The 22,079-nt window shown below is 36.6% G+C and overlaps 1 protein-coding gene across 1 annotated transcript in view; it reads right to left on the bottom strand.

Moving 5' to 3' along the window:
• ARFGEF1 (ADP ribosylation factor guanine nucleotide exchange factor 1) overlaps positions 1-22,079 on the bottom strand; it is a 165,203-nt gene that overhangs the window by 6,887 nt on the left and 136,237 nt on the right. The window contains exons 28-36 of the mRNA XM_067553653.1: positions 21,279-21,439; positions 20,392-20,522; positions 17,869-17,998; positions 16,077-16,212; positions 15,854-15,992; positions 10,362-10,434; positions 7,355-7,481; positions 3,870-4,009; positions 3,201-3,369 (exon numbers count right to left, since the gene is read on the bottom strand). Of these exons, the coding sequence (XP_067409754.1) occupies positions 3,201-3,369; positions 3,870-4,009; positions 7,355-7,481; positions 10,362-10,434; positions 15,854-15,992; positions 16,077-16,212; positions 17,869-17,998; positions 20,392-20,522; positions 21,279-21,439 (1,206 nt within the window). The remainder of the gene's footprint in view (positions 1-3,200; positions 3,370-3,869; positions 4,010-7,354; positions 7,482-10,361; positions 10,435-15,853; positions 15,993-16,076; positions 16,213-17,868; positions 17,999-20,391; positions 20,523-21,278; positions 21,440-22,079) is intronic.

The following is a 22,079-nucleotide window of genomic DNA, read 5'->3' as shown; positions in this document are numbered from 1 at the left end:
CGTCCATGGGTAATCTGGTGTTTTTGTCTTTTATCATTTTTCTGCATGAGTACATTTTGGGAGCATAGTGATTATCAAGACTTATCAATTTATCAAGACTAATTCTAACCGGAGTTAAATGATCTATACTGTCCAAGGGATGAAACTTCTGGCCCACCACAGAACCTGAAACCATACTAATGCGGCAAACTAGAAGAATTCTTTTGCTGACTCTGCCTCAAAGAATTATTTCACAACAAAGATGACATCAGTCACAACTACCATGTCCCCATTGACAGTCATAAGAAAAAAGATTAATATGACTGGACACCCCACAGTAAAACCACTCACTTTACTTCAGGAAAAAAAAATAGACTATGAAATCCTTAAACATTAAATCCACCACCAAGAAGACAGCTATACAGTCCCTGAAATCCAACTACCAGATAGTGATCAAACCAGCAGACAACTCTTCAACACCACTTACTATGAAGACTCAAAGACACCCCCTCCAACACAAACATACCACAATTCACCTAGGAATTTAAGGATGTCATCAAATCTTTCCCCAAACAACTCCAAGAGAAACTCTATAACCTCATTCCCCATGAACCCACCCCTACGGACCTTCTATATGCTTCCCAAAATGCACAAACAGACTCATCATATCTGGCCACAGTATTCTTACTCAAGGAATCTCAGAACTCATAGAAACCATCCTCGAACTATTCACCATACAAAGGCCAGTTTCTCCAGAAACTCTGCAACATTAACAGCTTCTCTCAGAACACCATTCTTACCAGCATGGATGTTATCTCCCTATACACCAATATCCCTCACCTTGATGGCATCACTATCTGCCTCAAATATCTACAAGACAATGGACCACACTCAGATATTCACCCTCACCCATAGCAATTTTACATTAATCAACGAACACTTTGTCTAAGCCATGGGAACAGCCATATGTAGTTGGATGGCTCTCCAATACACCAACCTCTTCATGGGCCAACTCGAAAAAAAATTGTATGAACCACAAAACCAGTGACATACCTGAGATACATCAATGATGTTTTCATCCTATGGACAGACAACGTGAACACTGCAACTATAGTTTACTTATTTTAGTGAATTTTTAGAAGTATAACTAGAAAAACATTCTGGAAAATATCTCCGACAGAACTGAAATATTACCAAATATTAAGGGCACCCAGCTAAAATGCATGAGGCTAAAATCCTTCCAAAAGAATTTCGAAATAGTTAAAATCTAATTGTAGGCCTAGCTTTACATGAGTAATTGTACATGGGTGAGCCTCATTTCTTGGGAGACAAAATTAGGGAGGTAAAAGAATTACCAGGATGGAAACAGAATGTCTGTTTTTGCTAGCATAAGCGGCAACACCCAGAGAAGCATTTACAATAGACAAGATAACAATGAATAAAAGAAGCATGGAATAAGATGCGGTGAAGAGCAAATTGTGCATGGAGAGTGCATGGATATAATGCTGTACAGGGATTTGTTCTACCAAGTGACAAAGCCAATCATAAAACATGTGATGCAAAGTACAGCAAATGCAATGTAATATATATTAAGAAAGAGTTTTGCTGTGTAACTCTGGATGTGTGATATGCCTTATACCTACCCCCTACACTTAACTGTGATCAATCAACATAGCTTTGTTGTATGCCAAATAAAAGAACCTGAGTGATGAGACTGGAGTTAAACTGAGTCCTTGGAGGAACCAAGTGGATGAGGTCTCAGGGGGATCCCAACACTAATCAGACAAGACAAATGGGAAATAGAGGCAGACTGCAGGTGAAATGACTTGCCTAAGGTCACACAGGAGATTAATGATAGATCCAGGAATATAACACAGGAACTCAATCTAATACTCTATCCACAGGACCACACTGACTCAATCACACAGCACTGGTTTAAAATACTAATTTTTACATTTAAAAAATTGCTAAAACACTAAGGTTTGGCAAGCTATTACAATGTGTGCATATTAAGTGCTCTCATAAGGTTCATTACAACTCAATTGCTATTAAAGATCTATATTATATAAATGCATACAATTATATATTCAGCCCGTACACAGGATCCAAGTGAGATGGCTATGTGAATTCATGTTAAAAACAGACACCAAACACAATTATGCATTCACCGTATGGTGAGTGCACTATTGTTAAAAGTATTAATAGACTTGCACTGGGTCCCAATTAATATATAAATACATAATACTACAGGAAATTCCACTTTCCATCAACAAAGAGTCTTAGGCAATGGAATTTATTTCATGCATTTAAATTTAAATTTTATATATATAAAAACACAAAGGCTGGGATTTTTCAAAGAAGCCTATGGGATCCAGGTGCCTAACTCCTTTAGGCTCCTTTAAAAATCCCAACCAAATTAACTAACATTTAGAGTCAAAGTTTAAGGGCAGAAAGGACCACCAGATGCCTATTCTGACCTCCTCCGGTACATCATAGACCACCAAACACAACCCAGCACTACACTATAGTGCTTTCTATCTTCAAAGCATTTTACAAATATTAATCCATCCTTCAGACCACTGTGAGGTAGACAGGTATTATCGTCTCCTTTTATCACATATGAAATTTAATCACAAGGAAGTTAAATGAGTTGATGAAGGCCAAGCAACAAGTTACTGCAAGAAACAAGAATAGAACGCAGGAACTCTTAAGTTGCAGACTTAAGACATTGGACACTGCTACCTCTCTAAAATACTTTCAGTTAATAAATTCATGTTAGTTATATAACCTAATTCAATTTAAGGACTGAACTCTGTATTTAAATAAGGTCTCTATCAAAAAGGGTAATAGGTCTCAAATGGAACCTACCATTAAGCTATGCATTTACTTTAGGAAGGCTAAGTACATCCTCACAGTGTGTTGTTTAATGTTATAAACCAAAACTAAACTATCACACATTTTTATTTTATCTTTTTCTTTTTCTCAAAGGAAAGTTGCTTTTAAAGGAAAAGAAATGTCACATTGGTTGGTTATTTAAATAACCAACCAGAAAAGAATCTCCATTGAGCTCTATGACTAATATACTGATAGCAAAGGCTAATGCAATGCTGATGCTCCATATGGTGACATAGTAAGGCAATCAGCTCAAAACACCCAAATGATTCAGTTCAAAACACAGTAATGTGTTTTCTCAAATGTTTTTCTAAACTGAGGTAACCCACCTGCTTTCCAGAGAGCAGTTCTTTGTTCATTGTTTGAATTAAAAGCTTTAGCAAATCTGTGAGATTCCAGCAAACAGTCCAGCAGTTTGAAAAGCTGTTGCGATGTTAGAAAACGATACATTCCTTGATCTTGTGTGTCCACATGAACATCGAAGTCTACTGCATCTCTCTTTAAAAAACAGATTTAGAACGGTCAGACTCAGAACAGTACTGACTACTGATGGTTGGTCATGGCAGTCTAGCTTTGCAATATCAATCATTAGCAACCTATTATGCCAACTCAAGGGTGAAAGGCTGCTGAAATTTTATTATTCTACAATTTCTCTTTTAAAGACAGACACTATGAATTATGCCCCTTACCTTATTTCTATCTGTACACATACTTAAACTTAGACCTGGATAGAACAATCACACAAGCAGCAACACATACTAGGTAAGGAAGATATTATTAGTGTGTGAAGAAATTAAGTTTAAGCCTCCACAAAATGGTCTGCCTCTGTGTGGGAAGGTTGAATTAATTTAAGGTTTAATAGACACTTTGGTTGCTTTGTTGGAAATTATGTAATTGTTCTAAGAAATTATTAGCTGATAGAAGTTACAAGAGCTTATGGAACATAATCTTCCAGTGAAAATCTTCCCAAAAGACTAACACCAGCCACTCAAACTTACTTGTGCTGCTGCTAGATTCTCTGCATCTTCTTTTTTGCTGGTTGCTGGGAAGAACACAATGTTGTCGATAGTCTGAATAAGCTCCAGTTGTACAACACATTTGATTAACAGAGCAGCAAACAACTTCTGTTCTGGAAATTATTTATAAAAAAAAAAAAAAAAAAAAAAAAAAAATCAGAAAAATTACTTATTCTAGCAACTTGAAGAGTTATTCAAGAAAAAAAAATAAATTACAATTTAAATCTGTAAGTAAGTTATTTTAGTGAAGACTTTCAGGACAGAAGTACTTAAAAGAATGTAAATGCACGGACATTTACAAACCAAGCCTGCAATGTAAAAGTTCACCCACTGAATTACCACCACCACCACAAAAAAAAAAGTTTGTCAATATATTTTATAACAGGGAAGGGTTTTTAAAAAAATCTTTTCAAACCTCTAAATTGTTGAAGGGTCTTAGTTCAGTTTATACAGGGCAGATGTCAGACATCACAAAACTACCAACTAAGTTGGGACTCTTCTTGACAGTATTGGAAGAACAGCAAGAACTCAAGAGCAAAAGGATCGTCACTTATAAAGATGGTCCTTTTCAGACTGGCGTTAAGATACATTTGCCTTGTTTATATTGCAGAATACTTGCAAGTTAAAAAGGGTTATTAGCCACTAGAACTTCAAAACAGCTACACATACATTCTAGGCATGCCTTATACCAGTTAGCCCTCCTGCCGGCAGGTATGCAAAAAAAATTGTTCTCAACTAGTGCTAGCTTATAATTATAATTTTACATCCCCCACAAAAAAAATTAAATTCAAGGAAAGATTAAATTAGTAATTTGTAATGATTTTATAAGGAGTCAAATACCCTGTTTAAAAATCTTTCTTTAAGTTGCAAATTTACTAGTAACCTAAAGCAAGATTTTTCACCAGAGTGAAATCCTGGCCCCATGGAAACTAATGGGAGTTTTGCTTTTGACTTCCACAGGACCAGAATTTCACCCAAGATGTTTTTCTCCTTATAAAAATGTTTAATTGTTGCCCTCACCATAGAGAGCTGGAAATAATATAACCATTACACAGTACTTTTAACAGCATTTCTCAACCTTTCTGTGTTGGTGACCCTCTTTGGACTTAAAAAAAATGTGACCCCTTTCTCCCCCCTTCCCTCCAAACTAAAACTTGACAAAATTGCAACCCCCTACCTTAAATATCATTAAGTAAATTATGAATAATACTGGCCCATTGTTAATATTTCAAACCTACACAAATATATTTCAGTTCCTATACTTTGTTAGCAGAGAGATTTCTTACCCCAAAAATATGCTCTCTCATTAATAGTAGTCAGCTTCATGCAACCACCTGAGCTCACTGCTGCTTCCAGTCAAGCAGTGTTATTGTTCTTTGCGGCTAGCATATGCGTATGCACACTTTTCTGTGAGGTCTTCTTGTGCAATGGATATATGTTTAAAGAGAGCTCAACCAAGTACTTCACAGAATGAAGGAGTGAAGAAGGCAAAGTACAAAAAATACGATTGCAGCTATTTAATGTACGGTTTTACAATAATCAAAAATAAACCTCATTGTGTTGCGTGTGGTGAAGTGCTATGTGCTGAAAACATGGAACCTTCTAAATTAATTTGGCATTTGGAAAGTAGACATGCATGTTAAACAACAAGCCTCTTGAGTTCTTTAAGAGAAAATGGAACAGCTTGAATAATCAGCAAACACTTATGTCGAATACAAGTCATGTCAGTAAGAATGCTCTTGAAGTTCCGTATCTCATGTCACTTCGTATTGCCCAGACATGTAAAGCATATACAATAGCTGCGAATCTCATACTTCCTGCGACATTAGACATGATTACAAGCATGCTCGGCCACGAAGAGGCAATTAAGTTTAAAGCTATTTCTTTATCAAATGATACAGTTTTGAGGAGTATTAATGAAATGGCTGATGACGTTCATAAGCAATTGAAAGAAAAGTTAAAACGGTGTGAATTCGTAGCTATTCAGTTTGATGAATCAACAGATGTCCCAGGCTCAGCACCATTCTTAGCTTTTATTCGATGTAATTCAAATGATATTGTTGAGGAAAACATGCTTTTCTGCAAAGCGCTGCCTAGCCACACAAGTGGTGAATGTCTATTTAACATGTCTGTTGAAGCTACCGAATATTTTAAAATTGAGTGGGAAAAATGTATTGCTATATGCAGTGATGGTGCCAAAATAATGACAAGCAAGAACAGCGGGGCTTGTTGCAAGATTACAAACAATTATGCTGCATACAATTTGGAGCCATTGCTTCTTACATTAGCAAGCACTTGTTACAAAAGGAATGCCTTCTGAGTTGCATCAGGTGCTTGATGAGCTTGTAAAAGTTGTGAATTTCATAAAAAGCCAGCTTCTATCTGCTTGTTTGCAGCTTTATGTGATGAAATGGGAACACTTCATAAAAATCTTCTCTTGCATACTGAAGTGAGGTGTCTCTCATGGGAAAAAGCATTAAGCAGACTTTTAAACTGAGAGCTGAAGTACTTATGTTCCTACAGGATCAAGGGTCTCTGTCTGCTAAAACATTCAGCGACCCATCATGGCTTCTTCAGTTGGCTTACTTAGCAGATGTCTTCAGTCATCTGAATGAGTTGAATATGAGTTTTCAAGGATGACACAAAAACACAAATGTGTTGGGAGACAAAGTGAGAGCCTTTGGAAAAAAGCTTGGAGCCTGGTCTTCTCCACTTCAGAGTGGAAACTTCAAGTCATTTCCTCTGAGTTGCAAGTTCATGAAATTGATTGCCAATGACAAGAATGTGGACAACAAACAATTAAAAAAATAACGGAATATATACTTGAATTTAAAAAGCAACTCCAGAATTATGTCCCATCTGACAACAAAGAATTTGGCAAGAGTTGGATAATCATCTGTTTAACGAAAGAGTAGTCAAGTCTGCTGAACCTACAGGAAGCCTGCAAGATAAACTGATGGAGCTTTCATCTGATAAAACGCTTCATGTTCATTTCCTTCAGAAGACGTGCACATTTTGGATGGTGCAGAAGCACGAGTATCTCAAACTTGTAACTGAAGCTTTGAAAGTTTTAATTCCATTCTCAATGTCATACTTAAGTGAATTGGGAATCTCATAGATGGTTGCGATAAAAATAAAGCAACAAAATAAAATTATCTGTGGAGAATGACCTGCCACTGAGTGTTTCTTCAATTCAAACCAACGTAATAAAATTAGCTGGTACACAACAAGCATAAGTGTTTCGTTGAAGGACTCTGTAAGACTCTTCATTTATAAAAAGTAAATTTGCAGTTTGTTTTTGTGTAAAAATAAACTTTGATCTGGCACACAAATGTTTTTGTTACCTTCACTTGTGACCCACCCTCCTAAACCCAGCCCACAACCCCCAGCTTGAGAAATACTGCTTTAACAGATATAAAAATCCTCTGTTATCAAGCATTCCTCTTTTTATTTAAAGAAAAACTCACTTGCTGTAGGTCTTTTGCTGATCTCTTCACTTACTGTGGACCCCACAATGGGCTGAATCTGGTGTCTATCCGAAGATCTTTGCTGGACAGTATCGTGGATATCTACAGATTTCTGTGATATTGTATCCTGAAAATAAAATGAACCCAAATAGTTGGTCCATCAAATAAACTGAACAGAAGCTCACCAATGAATCAACTTTCAATAAAATGTAATTGTAATCTATTTACAGTAGCTTTTGGGGAGTTTTCTATTTCAATATTGTGATTATTTAAAAAATACAATATACATTATAGCACTTTTTGATATTAGAATTGGGAGAAGACCAATTCAAGTAATAAGATTCACAAAGACAAGGACTGACAACATCTCAAATACGTGCACGTAAAGCAAAGTAAAATAATCAAATAACTAATTTAAAATATTTAATTATACATTGAAATCAAGAGAATACTTTGCTCTTAATCATTTTTTTTAAAACCATTTTCAAATACTTCAGTGGAACATGTACTAGCATGTCAAGTAAAAGATTAATTTACATTTCAATGGATTAAGTAAAATATATTAACTTTATTATAATATATGATATGAAACTTGGCATTTCTCTAGTACCTTTCTTCCATGTGCTTTATATATTATTTACAAGTTCTTAGACCCATCCTATGAAGTATCATTCTCCAATATATAAATTGGTGAAAATGGGGCACAGGGATGTAAGTGGCATATCTTGGAATACTTCAAATAGCAAGAGTAAAACTGAACTTTAAACTTTGCTTCAGGTCCCCTTAAGTCATGAATCTATGAGTTTATACCCACCACAGAAGTCTACTGCAGCAAGATATTGGCTTGGCAGATGGACATATCAGGTAAATGCCCTATTTAATAATATTATTATTGTTATTTGCTAGCTAGCTGCTTCAGCAGATTTCTGTGATGTGTATATCAGGAACACTAAAAACAAGGGGAGTCACAAGACAAGAGCTGTAGATCCATGACTTTGGATGACCTGAAAGAGAAAAGAGGCTACATTATATAAATAACCTCCTTATTCTTGCTGTGTTGAGTATTCCGCATACTAAAATTGAAGCATTTTATTTTTTAACTATTTGTTGATCAACATTAAGATATTCACTGCCTTCCATTTTTAAGTACTTATAAGAAGGGGTAGAAGAATTAAATTATGCAATTTAATATAAAAATAAGAATATTCTATCATTAACTGCTGAAGCAGATTATATGATTTGTGATTATTATTCCTTTCAATAAGCAAATATTTCCATTGTCTATTGTCCAGTAAATGCAATCTGAGAATATGATAATTTATTACATCCTATGCAAAATTTAAATCTAAGCATATGACGCCAATAATAAATGTCAAATCAATAATAGTAACCAGGACTGGGTTTTCCTCAAACACTGGACAACTCCTCATTTTATATGAAGGCACTTTTGATTTTATAATATTGTGTATAATACCCAGCACTGTTCTATTTTCACTGTACTCAAAAATTTTTAAGGAACTATCTATCTAAAAGACAAGAGGGCCATTCAGATATAAAATAAAGGAGGCAAAATGCTCTACTGGTTATAGAGGAATGGCAGTCAGGACTCCCGGATTTCATTTCCAGTCTTTGCTGATGCCTCTTTCACTGCACGAAACTGGGCAAGTTACAACTTCTGTCTCTGAGATTACTCTGAAAATGTGGGTACAAGACTTCTTACCTACCTCACAAGAAAACTGTGAGGCGTCTTTATTTTAAAAAGATGAGTAAACTTAACTGCTGATTGATCATGAAAATCCACAAATCCCAGCAAACCATACCACTGATCTGAGGATCTGAGGCTACGTCCTCACTGAAAAAGGTATATTTTTAGATTGTGAACACACACTTTTTTGCAATGAAGACAAAGTCTGAGACTGTGGGTTTTTTATAAAACATCACTGTAACGCTACTTTAATTTTAAAAGACAACACAGCAGCTTTTTAGTTTATTCAAATAATCAAGGACGATCCAGTGCAGTATTCAATTATTTACATATTGTACAACTTTCAGCTTTATTTCTAATAATTTCAAATGACTAGATCTACCATTTTATATAGTGCTTTTCAGGTTCAAAGCACTTCACGCACATTAGCCAGTCGGGATGTGACAAGTACATCTAGTAACACTGAATGAGACTATTGGCTAGATGTCCAATACAGTACAACCAGAAGTAAAAACAGTTCGCATTTGTGTTTTGCCATAATTAGACCCTCAGGAAGAGAAAGAGAGGAAGTTCACATCTTAGCGTTGCTGTTCTGGGCCTGATCCTCCAATGGCATCCAGAGAGATGGATACTTTCACCTATGCAGAGCCTTAGGTTCTCCATACCCTACAAAGATTTACCTAAGTGCTTAATTTAACAAGCATGAGCCGTTCCACTGAAATTACTGAAACTCAGGCCCTTAGTCTGTATGCAAATCCAAACAGCAGCACACCAGTTTACATCAACAAGGCTTTGAGACCAGATGGGCTAAAAACTTCTTATTTATATTTAAATGAAAGTTTAGATTCTTATTAAGAAATAAAATCTGTGAGAAACCCCCCAAAAATTACTTAATTTTCTGGGTTTATGTACTATGGATTTTATTGTGTTAGCCTCGCTACAAAGATAAATGTACTCTTAATTAAATTAAATTAAAACAATGTTATTGTCCAAAGAGTCTTACCAACATTATATATAGGGAGGTTATCAGGAATGTGCACATGTACTGGAATACAGCTTAACTACTCCTACATCACACATTGCATGAGCACTGCATTAAACAGATAGCAGTTTTTCAATTTCTTGGCAACTGAATGTTTTTTTCCAGTACATAATCTAAAAAAACATTTCCAACCAAACCACATCAAAATCTAAGTCTAAACAAAGCAAATTTTACTTTGTTCCACACAACAATGTATATTTGAGTCAAACCCTTGAGAGCTTTAAAAACATTTTTTTAAACTAATTTTGCAAAAAACATACCAGCTGTTTCTCTCTCACAGAAGATGGAGATACAGAGCCTGTTTCTCCACCTGTCGGTCGCCAAGTCAACAGCCTTAAAAACACAAAGAGCACATGCTCAGCAGTTTTGAAACACAAATCACACATTCAGACACTTAAATGCAAGATACACATTTGTATGCAATGGTTGCCCTGTGTCTAGTATTGTTAGAAATGAAATTCACAAAAGGCATAAAAAATGAAGAAAAATGGAGGCAAAAATATACTCTTGTTAATAGATGCTTCCAGAAACCTATAATTTAAGTACTGTTTTTTTAAATAGAATTTCAGTTTTAAGCAAGAAATAAAAATAAAAATGTTTAATTCACACTTTTCCAACTATAACTACTTTAGTTCTCAGCTTTTAAAAAAAATAATCTGGTGTTATTTGTAAACCTCATAACTGATACATAGCAGCAGCGATAATAATAGTAATACTTTGTACTTCCTTAACTTCCACCTTAAGATGTCAAATCACTTTGCAAACACAAAAGAATAAAGCCTCAACACCCTTGTGAGTTATTTGTATTACAGCAGTGCCTGGATTTCCTAACTGAGATCAAGTCCCCATTTGCCAGGTACATGCAAATTGTAAGCTCTTCAGAGAGCCTTACTATCTAAAAAGACAAGACCGATAAAGGGTGGGAGAAGGGTATACTAACATTTCTACTTAATAGAATGGGAACTGAAGTCCAGAGAGATTAAATGACTTGGCAAGACAAGAACAAGACAAGAAGTCTATGGTAGAACTTGAAATTAAACCCAGATTTCAGAAGTCCCAGTCACAAAAGTCTTCAGGCAACACAAAGCAGGCAGAAAGCTGTCATAAAGGGGTAGAAGGGTACTTCTCTGGAATAGACGTGGTTAAAGTCAATGTAGTTGGTTTTATGCTACCCAGTCCCTACCATTACCTGTGAAAGGAGGGCTCTGGGGGTGGGAAAGGGTGGGCCTAGGAGCATGCTGCACTCTAACAATTCTCACTGGTCATTATGGCTTTAGGGAGCCGTTTTGTAGAAGTTAAGACTGTTCTATTTTTTTTTCCCAAGAGCAAGTTCCCAGCCCCTGGTCAGTCCCAGGATAGGAGGAGGGTCACTTTTGCCTCTGTCAATCCCAGCTATGCCAAACTCTCCTCTGGCACAACTGAGAGAGAGCATGGCTTCAGCTAAAATAAAATGATAAATTGTATAGATTTTATTATTTCTTCTGATTTGTAAGAAAGACGACTTCTATCTAGGGCTCCAGAATCTGATGCCTGTGACATACTTAAAAGTGTGTGCACATGCATGGCTCATTGCAGGATTTTTCTACTGTCACCATGTTGCATAAGTACAGGAGCAAAGATAGGACAATGATTTCCACAAAAGCAATTGAGATATTGAAGAATTAAAAAGCAGTGACTTTGCAAACCATGTCAGGGCACTAATTTCACCTGGCTACCCACATGATTCTTCACAAAAATGATAAGGAGCTCTTAATTATTCCAGCGAAGAGTTTCTCAAAGAAAGGAAGTAGTATTATTTCAGAATTGTTTAATCACTTTTGAAAACAAAGAATACATCTACACTTGGAGCTAGGGGTGTGATTCCCAGCTCGAGTAGACATTCTCTTGCTAGTTCTCATTGAGTTAGAACGCAAAAAGAGTAACGTAGCCACAGTAGGTGGGCAAGCGACCACATGGGCTAGCCATCCCACGTATATGCCCACAGAATCTGGGAGGGGTTGTACTTGGATTAGCTAGCCTACGCCACTGCTTGCAACTGCCCATACTACAGTGACTGCATTACTCTTTTTAGCATACTAGCACAACGAGAATTAGTGAGAGCCTGTCTAGCCGAGCTGGGAATCACACCCCAATTCCAAGTACAGACATAGCCAAAGATAGCCTATCAAACACAGGCAGATTCCAGTACCATGTATGAAGACTCACCTATTAAATAACTTCTGAGGCAATCACAATGTTTCTCGCACTTAGAGGGATATAAAACACAATACACAAAAAACAGATTTTGTAGGAATGGAGTTGCCAACGTTAAAATCAGTGTCAGGTAAAGTGTTGGCTGGTTCAAAGATGAGTAACGGAATATAGAGTTTTAGGGTAGATCTACCCTGAATCCAAGATATAACTGCATCTCAGGTAGGCATACCCATGCTAGCTTTAATCCAGCTAACATTGCTAAAGTCAGCAGTGATGTTCCAGCAGCCCTGCTTCAATGCAGGCTAGCAACATGAATACTTAACCCGAGGGCTTGGGTGGGCTTCTACAGCCTGTCCCGTCTTCACTGCTATTTTTAGCTCAGCTAGCTAGATTAAAGGTGCCTATCTGAGCTACAATCACACCTTCACTTGCATTTTAGTCATGCCCTCATTTTTAAGTCATTGGGTCAAACGCAGCCAGTTCGTCTGGAAGGCACGTAGAGTTAATACTAAAGTAATTACACCTGGAATTAATGCTAATTATTTAACCTTTTCAAGGCTATTAGTAATAAAGCCCTTGCCCTTGATGCAACTATATACCTCTGTGCTCTTTGCGTCTGCCTGCACTTCAACACAACATAGTGTCAGAACAAGGAGAAAAGAAGAAAGAGTATGTGAAGTTACTCAGAGCAGGGAGGGGTTGTTTTCCTCATCCCCAAGCACTGGAGCAGCATCCAGAACAAGCTGTGTTGTCAGAGCTGCACTGTAGAATAGAAAGAGGAGAGAGCTGAGGCTCTTCGAAGGGCTGTGAGGGCAGGAAAAGCCGCAGCCCAAAGAGGAGACAAACAAAAAGACAGGACAGAAAAACGTGAACTCCATGAAGAGGAGCCTCTGCAGAGGAATTGCACTGCAGGCCAAAAACAGGAGAGCTACATCAAAAAGGCCCAGCTCCCATTGGAAGAGGAAGGAAACCACAGGAAAGGTGGGAGAAAAATAAGCTACCTTAAGGGCACAGAAACAGCAGAAAACCAGGATTAAAACAAAAGTCTGCAAATAAAAGTTCATTTTTGAGGGAAATGGAGTCAGTGTTTCTTCTAGAATGTTTTAATTTTGCTGAGAAAACATGGTTTAGACAAACAGGTCATTTTGAGCAGTTTCATGTTGCGTCAGGGTTTGTCAGTAACTGTGATGAATACCAAGTAAATGTCCTCATATGCCATGGAAGACAAGGCAAATGACATACTGATCAGAAGAATGTGTGTAAAAACATTGATGAAACAGATGATGTTTCACTGAGAAAGCTGAGCATCTCTCACAGAATATAAAGGAGAACATAGGAATGCATGTAATAATGCAAAAATTTCAACCTAGAAAGCTCAAGAAGAAACACAATATGAAAACCTGAGGAAACTCTGACAGAAGACAGACAGGAAACAAAGAATGGAAACATACAGAAGATGTGGTAGAACATCCCGACATTCATGAAAAGTGTGTCCAGTCTGAGAAGCAAAATACCATAAATGTAAAGTAAAAGGGAAACTGTGACGCGTATGCAGATCTTAAAAGCAGATGCTTAGTGGACCATGCAAAAGAACCATCATAAGAGGTCCACAACAGAAATCATTACAGAACAGCCCATGTCTGATTGTATGAATGCAAAAAACACTGAAGGAGCTTGGTACTTTGATGGAAATGAAGACTTAACACACACTGCTAGCACAAGTTCATATTCAAACTACACGGTAGGAGGCACAATGGGTTCGCGTGTTTGGCTTTTCACATCTGGAGATGTCGGTTCAAATGTCACTCTGGGTCACACCAACAAAAGAAAGGTTGGTGATTTCATTCCAGCCTTAAGTAATCAGTTATCCACATCATGTCACCACCACACAAACTAATATTTACTAGGGTGTGAAATTTATTACTGGTTAAGCTCAAAGAGTTGTATTACATTAAAATCTTAAACATCTAGGAACTGGCTACCTTTCTGTGGTTTTTGTGTTGCTTCTGGGTGATGTGCTGAAGAGGTTTCTAGCCACTAAAAGTAGGGCAGGGTGAGTCACCTGAGAGGAGAAAGTCTCCCTTTACTCCAATTCCCTCTATACTTCAGCCTGAACTCCTCATGCATCCCACTTCCCCACTATCAGTTCCTGATCCCTCCACTGGGCCAGGTACTATCAGGAAGTGAGACCTGGGATAAGGAGAAAATGGTGTGGTGCCAGCAGCCAGGTGCAGGGCCAGCAATACTATGATATGTGTCAGGAGAGGGAGACAGTGAGACTTCAGAATGGGCACTGTGTTACACGCTCTGACTAAGTCTACGCTATACACCACCGGTGGTAGCATGTAGTGTACATTTAATTATGTTCCGCAGTGAAAAGCGTACCACGTCCACATTGTGGTGTGTGGCTACATGTGATAGAGAAAGGCTCCGGCAGCAGAAAGGCAGTGGGGAAAGGGTTCAGCAGTTCTCCTGCCGGAACCTTTTGTTGCCGTGACAAAGGACTCCAGCAGTGGGGAGTTGGCAGAGCCTTTCCCCACTGTTTGCTTCTTTCTCTAAGGCAGGGAAGGCTCCAGCAGTGGGACAAAAATAGCAGCGTAGAGGGAGATGCATGGCTTGGGCAAAGTAGGAAGTCACGTAAGGCATGTACTCAAGTATGTACCCACACCCTTCAGGCATTTCTTTGGTCGTCTAAGTTGTGCCTCTCTGTCCACACTGCTATTTATATCATTGCTGAAGGGCTATACAGCTGTGGACACTTTACACTGTCAGAAAAAGCTAATAGTATAGATACTTTGAGAAGGAGTTTGGGAGGTGGGGTTGGAGGATTTTACAGTTTACAGGCAGAGATAAGACATAACACAGCAAGGAAAGACAATTAAATGTATGAGAGTTGTGAAAAGTTAAAGGCCGCAAAAGTAATGACCAAGAGATTAATGTGTCACACTAAGAACATTTTGTTAATTCCTTTTGTCCCCTCCCCCCTTTTTTTTAATTAAAATAAACAGATTAAAATTTGGCAAGTGTGAAGATGAAGAACCAACCTGACAAATTAAGAAGCTTACTTTAATACATTTCACTTATCATATTTATGGCAAAATTCCTGTTAGATTATTTCATGTGCATTTAAAAAGTTGAACGGCCCATTGTCCAAGAGAAGAAGTGAATAAAATCAGGAGATACAGTTCTTCCTCAGTGAAGCCGTAATTTTTAAAATTTGATCAGACCTCAGTAATTTCTGTTAAAAAACCTCCCATGTTACGTTTCAAAATTTTTTTTTTTTAAAACCAGTTTAACATTTACAATATATAGAAAAAGTATACTGAATACCCCTGTTATTCTGAATCAATTTGCTGTTCTAAAAGACCATTTATCTTTAGTCTTCTGTTGACAAAAAAACAAAAAGAATAAATGAAAAAAATATTAAATATAACATCACAACCTTTTGGTTGCCCACATAAAATGAAATTGATTTCAACCCATGAAATCTTTATCCAAATTATCTTCAAAAAATAAATAGATAATACAAATTTTACAATAATAAAAGGAATTTTCTTACGCATGGGGGATTGTGGTTTTGAAGATATCCAGCATGCAGTTGCATGTTTTATCCCAGATTTCTAGGGTAAACTTTTCACCGTTTAGAATGACGACATTCTCCAAACAGTTAGTACCAGATCGTGCTAGCTGTTCATTGTCTGGAACAGAAAATAGTGCATTTGTTTTTTGTACCAACATGGTAAAATGTTAGCATTGTTTAATACAACTTGGTACAGTCTTACCTTGCTGCACACACCAGTACAGCTGTGCAAATATATCATCCAAAAGGACATCACTGAGTACTTCTAAATACTGGGTGAATACATCACATATTGCATAAAGTGCATGATTGCAAGTAGTTGTCATCCATTCAGCTTTCTAGGAGAAAAAATAATAGCAGGTTGTGTACTACTATAAAAGTTTCTAATGTATCTTATTAAGAATGTGTGAAAGTGTTATTTTAACTTCTAGGCAATTCATCTGGGTGGAAGCTATTTGGTACTCGTTCCGTCTGCACCTCTTTTTTAACCTCTATTTTAATCTCTACTGCTGTCCTTAAACTAAATTGCAACTACAATCCACAATGACATGTACTGCTACATGTATTTGGCAGATAGGATGGTCTAAAATCAGCCTCTCCACTTTTACCTTGCTTAATGTGAGGTTAAGAGCATCAGCTCCACTTACCCATTGATAACATTAAAAAGCATGAAGGAAGAAAGCATGAATACTTAATTTCTCCTTGGGATCAGGTTAAGTAAATGTGAAGAGCACTTGATAAAAGAAATGTAGCATACAGTAGCTCCTTTCTTTTTGCTACTATTTGAGAGCAGTGTAAAGACTATGTAAATCATTAATGAGTGCTAATATACTTCAGCTTCAGTCACAATTACTTGACAATTAGCTAAGTTTTCTAATATCTTAATATTTGACGAAGAAAAAGAAAATCTGGTATTTCACAAATCAACTAAGTAGATTTCAAAAATAGTTGATATCTTGACCATATTTATAACCTAATATATCTGCCACCTTAGGGTATATATGTATATGGCACAGCTGAAATGTATGAAGTAAACAATCACTAAGTTACCAGAACCTAGATGATCTTGCTTTAATACTTTTAAAAGCAAGTGGCATTCCCCATAACCTCAGAAGTGTGTGTGTGTGGTGGTGGTGGTGGGGGGGGCAGGAGTAGGTACTGTTTGAACCTGCAGGGAGAAGAGAGCTCTCTGGCTTCTTTAAGGATCTTCTCATCTTACCCTGCTCATGGAAGCTCAGCTTCCTCATGGCTTTGCAGGTGGGATTACTGCTAGGGGCAGCAACCTAGCGTGATTGGCTGTGTTGATGCAGTGGAAGCCCACTGATTCCTATGTACCAAAGGGGAGTGTACAGAAATTCTTCCCCCTAGCAAGCACACCATTACATGCCCAGAACAAACCAGGGGATCGGAGCGCCTGAAGTCTGGTACAGGGAGATGTCAACCCCCGTTTCCCCAGCCTCTTATAACCTTCATATCCATGCAGGGTGCTGGGATCCCAGAAACGGGTTGGGAACATGTAACAGGTGCCCTTCCCCAAGTGAGCAGATTATGAAAGGAAGGATGATTTGCACTGAACAAGTTATTGCAGATAGTTCCCAGATGACTTAAGTTAATAAATTTATGACTTAGTTCAACCACAATCCCGGTGTCTTATCTTTCTTCCTGCAATAATGAATTCATAAACCATTCTTCCAACATGCAAGATAAGGAACTATTATAACCTACATGGAATTATCATCCCTTATTATACAGATGGAGTTTACAACACAAAGAAGAAGAGAGATCCTGAGTACATTCAGCAAAACAGTAATACAATTAATTTAGACAGTTCCAGCAACAAGTTAAGCATTTTGATTCACAAGACGTGGGTGTGGCTTTATGTGTAAGGAACATTTTTCCCCCTTACTTAGACATTTTCTGTCCTAGCTGTGAATCTTACGAAAATCTCTCCCCCTTATGCCCTGCCCCTCCCTTCCCCCCCCCTTTTTTTTTACCTCAGTCTGCTGTTCTGGCAGTTTCATGTTGTCAAATATCCTGAAGACAATCCTAAATAAATCCTGCCACCAATGTTTTTCATAAGTATAGCCATATGTTTTCATTATTTCAAACATCACTGTTAAGCCCCTGCAATAAAAAACCCCACAGATATGAGGAATCAAAATAAACACCATATACCAAAGACGTCACACTGCTACAGCATTAATGATATTCAAATCCTGCTAGAAACACATTTTATACCTTGCTTTTGTTTTAAAACATGCTATAGTTGTATTGTTCTCATACAGTATACTAAAAATGAGTGGTAAAATCAGTTTAAAAAATATTTTTAGAAATTGAAGTGGCAGCTGGGAAATAAAGCAGGCACCTATGAGCACTTCAAACTGAACAGTATTTTAAGTTTGTTTAATGTCAAGGGTTAGAAAACCAAGGGCACAAATTTCACCTATAACTTTCTATAACTTTCAGAATGTACAACAAAATATTATGAATGAAGGTACCTAGAATGTACATCAGTGTATAATTTGTTTTAAAAAGTGAGCTTTTCCAAATGCTGTCTAGGAAGTTTTCAAGGTGACATATAAGAGGAAAAAAATTGGGTTGTGCCCTTTTTGATTCTCTGTGAAGAACAGACACATCTGAGAATTTTTAAAAGATTCTACTGATTTAATTTAGAAATTCAGGTCTCATCTTTTTTTTCTTAGTTCTAAGACTAAAGATACCTGGAGAATTGGGAATATTTTGACATGAGACATCATGCATGTGAATTCTAATTGAGAGAGGAAGTTATTTTTATTAAGATTTTAAAAACTTTTCTATTAATACATTTAATGTGAAAACACTCCAGAAACAGTTAAGAAGAAAGTATCTGAGAAAGATTCAACACCTGTCACCCTTTTAATTAAGGGCTGCGAATATTTCTAGTCAGCATCTGTGACCTCCAACAAGTCATACAGCAGAAAAAAGGAAAAGAAGCCTTGACATTTCTGATACTTTAAAATGTAAAAACAAGCGCACTTTATTTTAATACCAGGTGCTTTATACATTAGAAAGAAGCAATACAGAACGCAAAGATCCATCTTCCTGGTCAGGTCATCTTTCAGCTACAAGCAACAGCAACTCATTTATAAACCCTTGTCCTTTCATCTGCTTACATTCTGAACATTAAAATTAAACATCACTAGGTAAATACATCCCAATAATGAGCCTTTCACTGAAAGTAAACACACAAGCATCTCTTTCAACATTTTTAGGGCTGTGCCTAAACTTAGCTTTACAGTTTTCTTTTCCAGTCTGTATCACAGGTATATAGAATTGTAAATTGTCAAATATCTTTTTATAAGTTATTTGTTACATTTACTCGAATTCTATATATATTTCATTACTTTTGAATCTGAGTTGTTTCCTAATGTCAGTGACAGTAGAGAACTAATCTCAAAAATCTAAAATATAGTTTACTTTTCAATCTCATTATTTGACACACTATAAATACATTTCCTTTAGGAAAACGGAAATCCAATCTTGTATATCATTAGAACTTTCAATAAATATAAACACACATTACAAGGGCAGAATAGCATTCAATGAAAAATAACTAGATTTGTATGGGAAAGTACTGTATAATTTTCCCCCTTTCAATCTCTTTCTGCAATCCATGATCAGTTTGCAGAATCCATTACAATATCTGCCTCTGCCTGAAAATAGTTTGCAAATACTCAAAGAAAATGTGCAAATTCAAGTGTTCAACAGAAACCAGAAAAGATTTCTATAGGATTTTGCCATAATTTTTGATTAACATTAAATCTGCTTACTACATAATTTGTTCACATTTTTTTTTTTAACAACAACAAAATAATGGGTAGAACTTCCAGACGGGAATATTTGGAAGACATATTAACCTAACTAATTTCGTATTTTAACAAGGTTTAGGGCATACTGATTGTTTACACAGTCGACCTACTGTGCCAAAGTTATTTTTACTTACTCTGCACTATTAACTTCAAAATGAAAACTGAATGATTCTAACTAATTTACAACCTCTAACATAAGGAGGGAAAGTCACTGTTTTACTTTTACTGAACTGGCACTGGAAACAGCACTGAGTTTGACTATTACAAATTTTACGAGAGAAACAGACATACAACAGAACACCGTATCATGTCAAGTATTCACTTGTTTTCTGATAATTCTAAAAGCATGTATCCATGTTCAATGGATCTTCATCAACTTAAGTAACAAAGCTAAGTAAAAAGTTTCTTGAGAAAAAACAAAAGATTTAAAATTTTTTTTTAATGTTTCTGCATTAAAATATTTAAAATGTATTTGTAGCACTTGCTTATCCTCCCAAAGCGATATCAATTAAATAAAGTATCCAAGTTCCTGCTTTTAGTTAGACCAAATATATTCGCCAACAGAAAGTTATCTCTGCCTTAAAAGCAATTTTTTTAAAATGTTTTTAAAGGCTCATAAACAAGTAAAACAAAGCATTTAAAAATTAAATTACAAACACTGATTGTTACCTGGTTCTTACATCTAATTTGCATCTATTGATGATACAGGATAACTCAAAAAGAATAGGGAACCATCCTCTCACCCACACCCTGTCTTCAGGAGCTACATTCATATCATCACTTGTGTATTCCTTGAAAGCCTTTAGAAGCAAACACAGGATTAATGTAATAGAAGCACAACAGCATTTACAAGTCTACCTTCCACCAAAATAGTAAGTTTATAAGTACTAAGATAATATTAGAGTAAATTTATTCAATAAAGAACAATTTAAGTATTGTGTGGATATTATACTAGAAAAATTATATTCAATATCTTACAATCTGGTATTAAGGTTTATAAATGATACCACAAAAATATGATAAATCAAATTTATTTTAGGAGCTGTAGTATGGTTAAAGTAAATAAAATGTTTTTTTTTAATTATCCTTATAAAGGCATGAAAAACAGATTTTGCAAGTAACAACCGAGTGACCTACTCAACCACCATATTTAGCTTTTAATTTAACTTCTCAGTTTCCTATTCTGTTCTATAGTGACATTCTTGAGGATAAGAATCTACCATAATTATTTTTTTTAAGGCTGACACCTATACCTATGCTACTAAACATATGTTAGCAAAGGGTGCTCCCTGGAAAAGGACAGATCCTGAGAGGTTCCAAGCTCCAACAGTTCTCATTGAAGGTCCTAAGAAAACTAACTGACACAAAAGTGCAAATTGTTCAAAGCCTACATCAAGATGTTTATAAACAAACGTGAAGCCCATGCCCACTCCTGAACTTTAATCTCCCTCCTAGAGTTTAAAGCCAAACTTTTAAGGCTGGTACAACTGCACATTTTTATGTCATGAAAGTATTACTAATTTTAACACTTAAGATTTAGCAAATATGGTTTATACCTGAGGTCTGTCGGATACATATTTTGCACAATGGCGAATGAGTCGGATTGCTTCCATGCTTGTGTCTGGAAAAGCTGCATTGCACGCAAATTCAGACAAACATTTTACTGCATCCTGGAAAGAATCTATGGTGGCTGGGAAGTGCTTTTCAAATACAATTGCTGGAAAAAATACGTATATAAAAATTAACACATGGGTCCTTCTAACATTTTTAAATAAAATGTCAATTGTTCCCAAAATAATTTTTAAAAGGCCAAGATGCAAATCTAGCATAGGAAAAAGGGAAATGCATAGGGAAAAGAGAGAGAAATGGCTGAACAGATTTGCGTCCTTCCTTGATTCTGTTAAATGCGTAACTATTACAAAACCCAAAAATATTCTGTTAACAAGAATTCATGCAGAAGGCATTCTATTTTTATAACGTGTTTTGATTTTACATCTATTTACTGATGTAGTCTTCTAAAGCAATAAAAAACAAGGTTACTTACCAGTAACTGTTGTTCTTCGAGATGTGTTGCTCATATCCATTCCAATGTAGGTGTGTGCACGCCCCGTGCACAGATTCCCGGAACTTTTTCCCTAGCAAGCCCCGCATGGCCAGCTCAGGCGCCCCCTGGAGTGCCGCGCTCATATCGCGGTATAAAGGGCGCTGCTGGCACCGCGGGTCCCCAGTCCCTTCTTTCTGCCAACTCCGACAGTGGGGACGGGGGTGGGTTTGGAATGGATATGAGCAACACATCTCGAAGAACAACAGTTACTGGTAAGTAACCTTGTTTTCTATCTTCGAGTGATTGCTCATAT

Source organism: Emydura macquarii, unplaced genomic scaffold (genome assembly GCF_026122565.2).
Source record: "Emydura macquarii macquarii isolate MOO-44397 ecotype Brisbane River unplaced genomic scaffold, CSIRO-AGI_Emac_v2 contig_1477, whole genome shotgun sequence".
In the NCBI taxonomy this organism is placed as follows: domain Eukaryota; kingdom Metazoa; phylum Chordata; order Testudines; family Chelidae; genus Emydura; species Emydura macquarii.
The sequence above is the reverse complement of the archived record's forward strand: the minus strand, read 5'-3'. Positions and strand labels throughout refer to the sequence as shown.